At 47.6% G+C, this 13,375-nt stretch overlaps 1 protein-coding gene across 2 annotated transcripts in view; it reads right to left on the reverse strand.

Moving 5' to 3' along the window:
* BCAR3 (BCAR3 adaptor protein, NSP family member) overlaps positions 1 to 13,375 on the reverse strand; it is a 197,540-nt gene that overhangs the window by 33,499 nt on the left and 150,666 nt on the right. For both annotated transcript variants that reach the window (XM_038745805.1, XM_038745806.1), the window contains one exon: positions 6,123 to 6,556. In XM_038745805.1, the coding sequence (XP_038601733.1) occupies positions 6,123 to 6,556 (434 nt within the window). The remainder of the gene's footprint in view (positions 1 to 6,122; positions 6,557 to 13,375) is intronic.

Genomic DNA, 13,375 nt, shown 5'->3' on the forward strand with positions numbered 1-13,375 from the left:
AGGATTAAGAGTGAGAGCCCCACAGGGAAGCAGCATGGTTTAGTGGATAAAGCATGGGCCTGGGAATCAGAAGGACCTGGGTTTGAATTCTGGCTCCATATGAAGTAGCGCGGCTCAGTGGAAAGAGCACGGGCTTGGGAGCCAGAGGTCATGGGTTCTAATCCTGGCTCCACATGAAGCAATGTGGCTCAGTGGAATTAACACAGACTTGGGAGCCAGAGGTCATGGGTTCTAATTCTAACTCCACCACTTGTCAGCTGTGTGACTTTGGGCAAGTCATTTAACTTCTCTGAGCCTCAGTTCCGTCATCTGTAAAATGGGGATGAAGACTGTAAGCCCCACATAGGACAACCTGATCACCTTGTATCCGCCCCCCCCCCCCACCCTGCCAGCTTTTAGAACAGTGCAATACCAACATTATTATTATTATTATTATATAACAGCTATGTGACCTTGGGCAACACACTTCACTTCTCTGTGCCTTAGTTACCTCATCTGTCAAAAGGGGATTAAGACTGTGAGCCCCATGGGGGACAGGGACTGTATCCAACCTGATTAACTTGTATCTCAGAACAGTGCTTGGCACACAGTAAGCACTTAATAAGTACCAAAAATCATTATTATCACATGGACTGCATCTAACCTGTTTACTTTGCATCTACCCCAGTGCTTACAACAGTACTAGCCTGACACATAGTAAGCGCTTAACAAATATCATTAAAAAAAAAATAAAACCAATACTTCCAAGAACCATCCAGGGAGGGGAGAGTCCAAGCTTGTTAAAGGGATTTGTCGGAGACACCAAGCCCCACTTCCTCTTCCACTCTTTGGGGTTCTATGGCCCCCCAACACACACACACATAAACGCACACACACTGCCACTCCCCCAAGACAGGCCCCATCTGGCCCAGACAGACAGACTCTTCCTCGAGGGTGGCTGGACCACCTGCTCCCGGTGAGCTAGCTCTCCCCTCCAAGTGAGAATCGGCCTCCCAGAAACCTGGAACGGTGTATAATTCCAGCCCAGTGTGCTCGGCAGAAGGGAGCAAAGTCCTTTCCTACCTTCCAGAGAATCAGGACATAAAGAATAAAGCAAATAAGAACATCCGTCCCAAACTCCGCCCCGGCTAAATCGCGTCTATGCTGCCCGTAGGCACCAGGCAGCCTCCTGTTGGCCCCAGTGGTGGGAGGGAGTGGAAGGAAGCCTCGGGGAAAGTGTTATTTGAGTCACCGAGCAGGGATCACAGCAAAAAACCAAATCCTGCCATCCGGGAACCGGGGCTGGCATGTCACCTGGTTGTATAATAAGTGCTTATTACTCTATTTATTTATTTTACTTGTACATATCTATTCTATTTATTTTATTTTGTTAGTATGTTTGGTTTTGTTCTCTGTCTCCCCCTTTTAGACTGTGAGCCCACTGTTGGGTAGGGACTGTCTCTATATGTTGCCAATTTGTACTTCCCAAGTGCTTAGTACAGTACTCTGCACATAGTAAGCGCTCAATAATACGATTGATGATGATGATGCTCCGCTGAGGTCAACGTGGGACATACCGAGAGGCCATCCCGAGCTTTGGGGGACCGGGGGGGGGGGGGGGGGGGGGGAAGTGAAGAGGGGGAGGGCTGGGGGGGAGGAGAGGGAAAAGTGGGGAGCGGGGTGGGGGTGGTAGTTTGGAAAGAAGTGGGCAGCACCTGCGCCTTTCGAGTGTTGGACCACAAGATGTCTGCTGGGTGACCTTGCGCAAGTCATTTAACTTCTCTGGGCCTCAGTTACCTCATCTATAAAATCGGGATGAAGACTGTGAGCCCCATATGGGGCAGGGATTGTGTCCAACCTGATTCTCCTGTATCTACCCCAGTGCTTAGAACAGGGCTTGGCACATAGTAAGCGCTTAACAAATACCATCATTATTAAGATGAATGAAGTGCCACTGTTGGAAAAATCTTCCCATGATTTCAATGTATTCCCTGACTCGAGACATTATGAGATCAGCTGCCTGTGGTGAATACGAGAAAGGGGGCAGAAAGTCCTCATTTCCCACGTGAAGCCCCAAATATTCCACTATGGATTCTTGGATTCGTTGTCTCTTTTCATATTTTGGGGAGAGGAAAAAGCTACTGCACTTGGATCTGTGACCTTTGGGTATATGATATTCATCCCACCCTCAGTCCCACAGCATTTAGGTACATATCTATAAATTATTTGCTTAGATTAATGTCTGTCTCCCCCTCTAGACCGAAAACTCATTGTGAGCAGAGACTGTAAGCCCGTTGTTGGGCAGGGATTGTCTCTATTTGTTGCCGAATTGTACTTTCCAAGCGCATAGTACAGTGCTCTGCACACAGTACATGCTCAATAAATACGACTGAATAAATGAATGAAGTGCCTCAGTCTCCTCTTTTGTAAAATGGAAAGAAGATAGTTACTTTTCCTACTTTTTAAACTGTGAGCCCTTTGTGAGACAGATGGTCTTATCTTGTATCTAATCTAGCTTTCAGGGAAGTGCTTGATAACTCAATAAATATAATAATAACAACGATAATAGTATTTGTGAAACACTTACTACACAACAAGCACTGTTCTACTGCTGTAGATACAAGATAATTAGATCCCATGTGGGGTTCACAGACTAAAATAGAAAGAAGAACAGGTATTGAACCCCCATATTATAGATGAGGGAACTGAGACACAAAGAAGGCAAGTGACTTACCCAAGGTCACGCAGCAGATAAATGGCATCATCCTAATAAATGATGCTATAGCAACAAGATAACAAGATCAGGCAGAACCAGCTCACTAGAAACCTCTGCCATGTCTGTCTCCCGTTACGCCCCTCCTTTTATTATGTATAATAACATCTTGATATTTATAGAGAGCTTTTATTTTCCCAGAGCACTGGGACATCAATTAACTCATTTTACCCTCACCCTGTTAGGAGTGGAATGACAAGTATTATCACCCTCATTTTACAGATGAAGAAACTGAGGCCCAGAGAGGTTAAGTGACTTGCTGAAAGTCCCCCAGCCGGCCGGATTAGGGGACAGTCAGGTCTAGACCATGCATATTAGCTTGACTTTACATTTGTGCGTCTCCATTCCCTTGAATTTCTACTTAATCAATCAATCGTATTTATTGAGTGCTTACTTTGTGCAGAGCACAAACAGCTCCTTAACAATCCATTACTGAAAATTACTGAATTTCCCTTTTAAATTTTCTTCCAGGTCTCAGTTAATAGTTGGATGCAATCAAACCGGGGAGCCTATCTCTACAACCACCCAGTTCTTTCACCACACAGTTTGCATAAAGCATCAATGGGGAATCAAGGAACATTCTTCCGATAACTTGTGGTTTTTCTTTGGACAGAACATGAAACGCAACCTTGGCAGAAACGGTTGCGGGCCTGTGGCTGGTGCCAGTTTAGAAGCACGTGCTAGAGAGGGGCAATCCTTACCCTTATCTTGGGGCAATCCCACGTCAGAGGGTAACTGAGTGTGTGGCTTCTAAGGAGAATTCTTTTGAATCCCTAGGGTTAAACCACAGTACTGTGGAAAGATGTAAGAGTGCAGAAGCCGGGAGGCTACAGAAGTCGTCCCGTGCTGTGGGGTATTAGGTAAGATGCCTATCATGGTTCTGCCTCAGTTCGGCCTAAATCGACAGCACCCAAGAGGGATTATTATAGAGGAAAACAATTGCCCACCAAAAGCTGCAGGTATGCCCTGAACTCGGAGCCCCAAGGAGCCTGAAATTCTGCTCCTCTAGTCTCAGCGCCCTACTCATTTTGTTTCCATTTTGCTTTATTTGTCTGTGTTGGGTTCTAATGCTTCATAATAATAATAATAATGATGGTATTTGTTAAGCGCTTACTATGTAACTTACAGTTGTGGCCAAGTGGTTAAGGCAATGGACTAGAAATCCATTGGGGTTTCATCAATCGTATTTATCAATCATATTTATTGAGCACTTACTGTGTGCAGAGCACTGTACTAAGTGCTTGAGCACTGTACTAGCGCTTGAAGCGCGTTTCCCCGCGCAGGTTCAAATCCTGCTGACTACGTGGCTCTCCCCCCTCCTTCCTCTCCCCCTTCTTCCCCCCACCCCCCCACCTTACCTCCTTCCCCTCCCCACAGCACCTGTATATATGTTTGTATGTATTTATTACTCTATTTTATTTGTACATATTCTATTTATTTTATTTTGTTAATATGTTTTGTTTAGTTGTCTGTCTCCCCCTTCTAGACTGTGAGCCCGCTGTTGAGTAGGGACCGTCTCTATGTGTTTCCAACTTGTACTTCCCAAGCACTTAGTACAGTGCTCTGCACACAGTAAGCGCTCAATAAATACGATTGAATGAATAAATGAATGAATATGTGCCAAGCACTATTCTAAGCGCTGGGGTAGATACAAAGTAATCAGGTTGTCACATGTGGGGCTCACAGTCTTCATCCTCATTTTACAGATGAGGTAACTGAGGCACAGAGAAGTTAAGTGACTTGCCCAAAGTCACACAGCTGACAATTGGTGGAGCCGGGATTTGAACCTATTACCTCTGACTCCAAAGTCTGTGCTCTTTCCACTGAGCCACGCTGCTTAACAAATACCATCATTATCATTATTACTACTACTACTAGGAGCCTGGAAGACAGATGCTCTGAGCCTTGTGGGACCATCACTCTGCCAAATAATAATAATAATAATGGTGGTATTTGTTAAGTGCTTACTATGTGCAAAGCACTGTTCTAAGCGCTGGGGGGATATAAGGTGATCAGGATGTCCCACTTGGGGCTCACAGTCTTAATCCCCATTTTACAGATGAAGTAATTGAGGCACAGAGAAGTTAAGTGGCTTGCCCAAGGTCACACAGCTGACAAGTGGCAGAGCTGGGATTCGAACCCATGACCTCTGACTCCCAAGCCCGGGCTCTTTCCACTGAACCATGCTGCTTCCCCAATGACATGAATAATAATAATGATAGCACTTATTAAGTGCTTACTGAGTGCAAAGCACCGTTCTAAGCGCTGGGGAGGTTACAAGGTGATCGGGTGATCACGGGGGGCTCCCAGTCTTCATCCCTATTTTCCAGATGAGGGAACTGAGGCCCAGAGAAGTTAAGTGACTTGCCCAAAGTCACACAGCTGACAATTGGTGGAGCCGGGATTTGAACCTATGACCTCTGACTCCAAACTCTGTGCTCTTTCCACTGAGCCACACTGCATAACAAATACCATCATTATCATTATTACTACTACTATTAAGAGCCTGGAAGACAGATGCTCTGAGCCTTGTGTGACCATAACTCTGCCAAATAATAATAATAATAATGGTGGTATTTGTCAAGTGCTTACTATGTGCAAAGCACTGTTCTAAGCGCTGGGGGGGATACAAGTTGATCAGGTTGACCCAGTTGGGGCTCACAGTCTTAATCCCCATTTTACAGATGAAGTAACTGAGGCCCAGAGAAGTTAAGTGGCTTGCCCAAGGTCACACAGCTGACAAGTGGCAGAGCTGGGATTCGAACCCATGACCTCTGACTCCCAAGCCCGGACTCTTTTCACTGAGCCACGCTGCTTCCCCAATGACATGAATAATGATAATGATAGCATTTATTAAGCGCTTACTGTGTGCAAAGCACCGTTCTAAATGCTGGGAAGGTTACAAGGTGATCAGGTGATAATAATAATAATAATGATGGCATTTGTAAAGCGCTTACTATGTGCAGAGCACTGTTCTAAGCGCTGGGGGGGATACAAGGTGATCAAGTTGTCCCACTTGGGGCTCACAGTCTTAATCCCCATTTTACAGATGAGGGAACTGAGGCTCAGAGAAGTTAAGTGACTCGCCCAAGGTCACACAGCAGACATGTGGTGGAGCCGGCATTCGAACCCATGACCTCTGACTCCAAAGCCCGGGCTCTTTCCACTGAGCCATGCCGCTGTGTACGGGGGGCTCCCAGTCTTCATCCCCATTTTCCAGATGAGGGAACTGAGGCCCAGAGAAGTGAAGTGACTTGCCCAAAGTCACACAGCCGGCAGTCGGCGGAGCCGGGATACGAACCCCTGACCTCGGACTCCAAAGCCCGGACACTGGCCAGTTGGCCCCGGCGGACCGCAGATTTCCACCTACCTTGGGAGATTAAAACTCTGCTCCCGGGATTGCCCGGGGCTCATGCTGAGGCTCAGTCTTTTCGTCATTTCAGGCCTCCCCTCCGAGGGGCCACATTCTCTGCGTCGGACGGGCGGAACCCCGTACTTCTCCTCCAGACACCTGAGCGGCAGGATCCGGTTGACGGGCTGGAAGATGACCGCGCCGCTCTGCTGCGATATCGGCCTCCGGTTGCCCACGTAGCACCTCACGAGCCCGGGGATGGTGTCGAAGCTTTCCATTTCGAACTGATACTGAACGCGGCAGTAGGCTTCGTTGAGTCGGAGGACCGTCCGGTTGATCTTGAAGTGCTGGGCGACGTTCTTCCACTGGCAGGTCAGGACGAAGTTCCCGGGGCTGGAGAGGGAGTCTCGGACCAAGAAGTCGCCGTCTCGTTGCACGAGGCTCTCTGAGACCTGAGAGGTGAAGACCATGTCGGTTGCAAGGATGAACACCTCTCTACCCTCCATTCATTCATTTGATCGTATTCATTCATTCATTCAATCGTATTTATTGAGCGCTGACTGTGTGCAGAGCACTGTACTAAGCGCTTGGGAAGTACAAATTGGCAACATATAGAGACGGTCCCTACTATTGAGCACTGACTGTGTGCAGAGCACTGTCCTAAGCGCTTGGGAAGTACAAGTTGGCAACATATAGACCACAGCTCCGCCAATTGTTAGCTGGGTGACTTGGGGCAAGTCACTTCACTTCTCTAAGCCTCAGTTACCTCATCTGTAAAATGGGGATGAAGACTGTGAGCCCCACGTGGGACAATCTGATCAGCTTGTATCTCCCCCAGTGCTTAGAACAGTGCTTTGCACATAATAAGCGCTTAACAAATGCCATTATTATTATTATTACTATAGACTATAGTCTATAGACTATAGCCTCTAGACTATAAGTTCACTGTGGGCAGGGAATGTGTCTGCTTATTGTTACATTGTACTCTCCCAAGCACTTAATAAACACTCTCCACACCATAAGCTCTCCATAAATATGACTGCCCACCACCATCACCACAATGCTCAGCGCTTAGAACATTGCTTTGCACATAGTAAGCGCTTAACAAATACCATCATTATTTATTATTATCTTTGCCGCTGCTTTTCCCATTTCCTTCCGTTTGTTTGTCATTGCTTTCATTACTAGGGAAGCCGCACAGGCTAGTGGATAGGGCGTGGGACTGGGAGTCCGAGGACCTGAGTTCTAATCCCGGCTCTGCCAGTTGCCTGCTGTGTGGGCTTGGGCTAGTCACTTTAGGTATCTGTGCCTCAGTTTCCTCCTCTGTAAAATGGGGATCCAATACCTGTTCCCTCTCCTACTTAGACCAGAGCACCAATCTGTCCGTCTATCATATTTATTGAGCGCTTGCTGTGGGCTGAGCAACGTACTAAGCACCATGTGGGACAGGGACTGTCAGACCTGATTAACTTGTATCTACCTGAGTGCTTAGAACAGTGCTTGACACATAGTAAGCACTTAACAAATACCATCACTGTTGTTATTTTTCACACTGTCTTCTGCTTCTGGCAAAGGACTGGGGTTTCTCTGACTATGTAGTGGGGCTACTTGGGCTCTACTGGGCTACTTGTTCGGTCCTCCCCCTCCCCATCCCCCCCGCCTTACCTCCTTCCCCTCCCCACAGCACCTGTATATATGTATATATGTTTGTACGTATTTATTACTCTATTTCATTTGTACATATTTATTCTATTTATTTTATTTTAATATGTTTGGTTTTGTTCTCTGTCTCCCCCTTCTAGACTGTGAGCCCACTGTTGGGTAGGGACCGTCTCTATATGTTGCCAACTTGTACTTCCCAAGCGCTTAGTACAGTGCTCTGCACACAGTAAGCGCTCAATAAATACGATTGAATGAATGAATGAATGAAGTGTGGAGAGTTGGGAGTAGGGTCCGGAGTGAGGGCCTTGGATGGGGTGTCATGACTTGGATAAGGGAAGCAAGAGGGAAGCAGCATGGCCTAGTGCGTAGGGGATGGGTCTAGAGTCAGAAGGAGCTGGATTCTAATCCCCGCTCCACCACTCATTCATTCAATCGTATTTATTGAGCTCTTACTGTGGGCAAAGCACTGTACTGAGTGCTTGGAAAGTGCAATTCACTCATCTACTGTGTGACCTTGGGCACGTCACGTCACTTCACTGGGCCTCAGTTCCCTTGCCGGTAAAATGGGGATTAAGACTGTGAGCCTAATGTGGGACAGGGACTGTGTCCAATCCAATTACTTTGTATCTACCCTGGCACTTTGTTTCAGTGCTTGCCACATAGTGAGCGCTTAACAGATACCACAATTAGTACTATTATTCAGAGGGGCTCAGGGGTCAGAGGGGAAGGTGTGGAAAAATGTTCCGTCCTCTGGACTGCAAGCTCATTGTGGGCAGGGAACATGTCTGTACTGTACTCTCCCAAGTGCTGAATACAGTGCTCTGCCCCCCTTTTCCTCTGCTCTTCCCCATCCCCCCCACCCTACCTCCTTCCCCTCCATATATATTTGTACAGATCTATTACTCGATTTATTTTATTTGTGCATATTTACTATTCTATTTATTTTGTTAACGATGTGCATATAGCTTTAATTCTATTTGTTCTGACGATTTTGACACTTGTCTCCCCCTTCTAGACTGTGAACCCGTTGTTGGGTAGGGACCATCTCTATATGTTGCCAACTTGTACTTCCAAAGCGCTTAGTCCAGTGCTCTGTACATAGTAAGCGCTCAATAAATACGACTGAATGAATGACTTGTACTTCCCAAGTGCTTAGTCCAGTGCTCTGCACACAGTAAGCGCTCAATAAATATGACTGAATGAATGAAATACAATTGAATGAATGAATGAATGGAGCCAGCCAGGTCAGGGGGGGCCTCCCACTCCGGAATACCCGCCTCTCTGGACCGGAGGCTGGCCTGCTGCTCCCATCAGTCCGAGAACAGATAGGTTGCTCGGGCTAGTACGAACCAGGGCGCACTGGAGAAGCAGCGTGGATTAATGGAAAGAGCCCGGGCTTGGGAGTCAGAGGTTGTGGGTTCTAATCCCGGCTCCGCCACTTGTCAGCTGTGTGACTTTGGGGAGGTTACTTAACTTCTCAGTGCCTCAGTTACCTCATCCGTAAAATGGGGATTAAGACTGTGAGCCCCATGTGGGACAACCTGATAGCCTGGTACCTACCCCAGCACTTAGAACAGTGCTTGGCACATAGTAAGCGCTTAACAAATACCATCATTATTATTATTATTATTATTATTATTAAGTGAGAAACAACAGCAGTCGAACCAGCGCATAGTGGAAAAATAGGAAATGGCTGTCAGTTTTGAGAAGTGCAGTGAGGAAGCAGGAAATACTGAGCCAGAGCACAGCGGGGAAGCACTTGGGGGGCATCTTACATCTACCCCAGCACTTAGTACAGTGCTTGGCACATATTAAGCGCTTACAAATACCTTTGGGAAAAAAAAGAGGGAAATGACAGCAGTCAGAAGCAAGAAACCGGCGCACAGTGGGAAATGACAGCGGCCGAGCCAGTGAACAGGGAGGAAGTGGGAAACGATGAGCCAGTGCAGGGAAACAGCAGCAGCCACGCTGTTGCGCAGTGGGGAAGTAGGAAATGATAAACCTATGTGCTACGGGGAAGTGGAAAGCAATCGCTGCCAGGCTGGTGTGCAGTGGGGAAGCGGGAAATGATGAGCCCGTGTGCAGTGGGGAGTGGAAACAATAGCAGCCAGGTCACTGTGCAGTGAGGAAGTGGGAAATGAAAGTGGCCTCCATTTCTTCCCCCGCTGCGGGTCAGCCCCTCCACAGGGAGGTGCCCAGGCAGAGCTGTGGTTTTCAGTGGTGGACAACACAGAGCTCTGCCCATTGACCACCCAAGCATTAGTGGGAGGGAGTGGAAGGGAAGGGAAGGGGAAGCACATAAACCTATGTGCTATGGAGAAGTGGAAAGCAATCGCTGCCAGGCCGGTGTGCAGTGGGGAAGTGGGAAATGATGAGACCATGTGCAGTGGGGAAGTGGAAACAATAGCAGCCAGGTCACTGTGCAGTGAGGAAGTGGGAAATGAAAGTGGCCTCCATTTCTTCCCCCGCTGCGGGTCAGCCCCTCCACAGGGAGGTGCCCAGGCAGAGCTGTGGTTTTCAGTGGCGGACAACACAGAGCTCTGCCCGTTGACCACCCAAGCATTAGCGGGAGTGGGCAGCCGTCATGGCAGCCCCTTGGGCTTGCCAGTTAGCCCCCCAAGCCGCACACATAATAAAATGCCAAACCTTCCTCCGTCCGTTTCCCCGCATGATGACGGAGTCGTCAATAGCGGATGAGCCTCGGTCAAGTCCTCGTGACTTGATTTGGGGCTACTTCAAAGTGGCTGGCCAAAAGCGCCAAAAGCAGGAGTGCTTTTTGACTGGCTGCTTTATAAGGGCCACAGGCTCTGCTCGTGGATTTGGCTACCAAGCCCCCAGCAGAATGGCTGCAGGCCACCAGCCGTGGTCACTGACTCTCTGGCACCGCTCTGGATGACGCCCAAGGGCCCGTGGTTGCTCACTGCCCTGATGCAGATCACGCACAAAATACTTACACCGTTCAGACAAATGGGGGCTATGGGGAAGTGCCTGAGCAGGTGTCTTCACTCCTGTCCTCACCTCTTCCAGGAGGCCTTCCCAGACTGGGCCCCCTTTTTCCACTCCTCCTCCCAATCCCCCCGCCCTACCTCCTTCCACTCCCCACAGCACCTGTATATAAGTTTGTACAGATTTATTACTCTATTTTACTTGTACGTATTGTACTGTACTTGTACGTATTTACAGAGAAGCAGTGTGGCTCAGTGGAAAGAGCACAGGCTTTGGAGTCAGAGGTCACGGGTTCAAATCCCGGCTCTGCCAGTTGTCAGCTGTGTGACTTTGGGCAAGTCACTTCACTTCTCTGGGCCTCAGTTACCTCATCTGTAAAATGGGGATCCTTCGTGGAACAACCTGATCACCTTGTATCCCCCCAGCGCTTAGAACAGCGCTTCGCACATAGTAAGTGCTTAACAAATGCCATTATTATTATTATTACTATTCTATTTATTTTGTTAATGATGTGCATCTAGCTTTATTTCTATGTATTCTGATGACTTGACACCTGTTCACATGTTTTGTTATCTGTCTCCCCCTTCTAGACTGTGAGCCCGTTGTTGGGTGGGGACCGTCTCTATATGTTGCCAACTTGTACTTCCCAAGCTCTTAGTCCAGTGCTCTGCACACAGTAAGTGCTCAATAAATACGACTGAATGAATGAATGAATGTCCCTCCTGCTGCTGGGGCCCCGGAAGCTCAGCCATGGCTGACGGGAACCTACCTTGTGGGGTGAGGAAGAGAGAGACAGAGAGAAAAAGAGAGAGAGACAGAGAGAAAGAAGAGCAACGTGGCTTGGTGGATAGAGTACTGGCCTGGGAGTTAGAAGGACCTGGGTTCGAATGCTGGCTCTGCCACCTGTCTGCTGTATGACCCTGGCCAAGTCACTTCACTTCTCTGGGCCTCGGTTACCTCATTTGTAAAAGTGGGGATTAATCAATCAATCAATTGTATTTATTGAGCACTTACTGTGTGCAGAGGACTGTACTAAGCGCTTGGGAAGTACAAGTTGGCAACATATAGAGACAGTCCCTACGCAACAGCGGGCTCACAGTCTAAAAGGGGGAGACAGAGAACAAAACCAAACATAGTAACAAAATAAAATAAATAGAATAGATATGTACAAGTAAAATAGAGTAATAAATATGTACAAACATATATACATATATACAGGTGCTGTGAGGAAGGGAAGATTAAGACTGTGAGCCCCATGTGGGGCAGGGACTGTGTCCAACCTGATCAATTTGTATCTACTCCAGTGCTTAGAATAGCGCTTGGCACATAGTAAGCGCTTACCAAGTACCATTATTATTATTAAAGAGTGAGACAGAGAGACAGAGGCAGAGAATGTGAGAGATTTGCAGAGCTAGGACGGGAGCTGGGGCTCATCTCACATAACCACACTCTCTTCCTCCCTTCAAAGCCCAACTGAGAGCTCACCTCCTCCAGGAGGCCTTCCCAGACTGAGCCCCCTTTTCCCTCTCCTCCTCCCCATCCCCCCCACCCTACCTCCTTCCCCTCCCCACAGCACTTGTACATATATTTGTACAGATTTATTACTCTATTTATTTTACTTGTACATATTTACTATTTCTTTTGTTAATGATGTGCACATAGCTTTAATTCTATTTGTTCTGACGATTTTGACACCTGTCTCCATGTTTTGTTTTGTTGACTGTCTCCCCCTTCTAGACTGTGAGCCCGTTGTTGGGTAGGGGCCGTCTCTATATGTTGCCGACTTGTACTTCCCAAGCGCTTAGTACATTGCTCTGCACACAGTTAGCACTCAATAAATACAATTGAATGAATGAATGGTTATAACCACCACCCACCCAAAACAGCAGTAACCCACAAATTTTGTGGGTTACACAATACCCACCCCCGCCCCGCTTCCATGGGGATGTGATTGGTTTAGGCTGACAGGCAATTCTGTAATCAATCAATCATATTTATTGAGCGCTTACTGTGTGCAGAGCACTGTACTAAGCGCTTGGGAAGTACGAGTTGGCAACACATAGAGACAGTCCCTACCCAACAGCGGGCTCACAGTCTAGAAGGGGGAGAAGCTCCTCCTGTAAGCTCCTCAGCATGGTGTAGTGGAGAAAGTGTGACTGTGAGCCTGTTGTTGGGTAAGGATTGTCTCTATTTGTTGCCGAATTGTACTTTCCAAGTGCTTTGTACAGTGCTCTGCACACAGTAAGCGCTCAATAAATATGACCGAATGAATGAATGAATACAGCACGGGTCTGAGAGTCAGAAGGTCATGGGTTCTAATTGTGACTCCACTTATCTACTGTGTCACCTTGGGCAAGTCACTTCACTTCTCTGGGCCTCAGTTCCCTCATCTGTAATGATGGGGATTGAGACTGGGAGCTCCATTCATTCATTCATTCAATCGTATTTATTGAGCACTTACTGTGTGCAGAGCACTGTACTAAGCGCTTGGGAAGTACAATGTGGCAACATATATGCTGCTAATTTGTACTTCCCCAGCGCTCAGTACAGTGCTCTGCACACAGTAAGCGCTCAATAAATAAATACGATTGATATAGAGATGGTCCTTACCCAACAGTGGGCCCAACAGTGGGCTCACGGTCTAGAAGGGGGAGACAGACAAC

Source organism: Tachyglossus aculeatus, chromosome 4 (genome assembly GCF_015852505.1).
Source record: "Tachyglossus aculeatus isolate mTacAcu1 chromosome 4, mTacAcu1.pri, whole genome shotgun sequence".
NCBI lineage: Eukaryota > Metazoa > Chordata > Mammalia > Monotremata > Tachyglossidae > Tachyglossus > Tachyglossus aculeatus.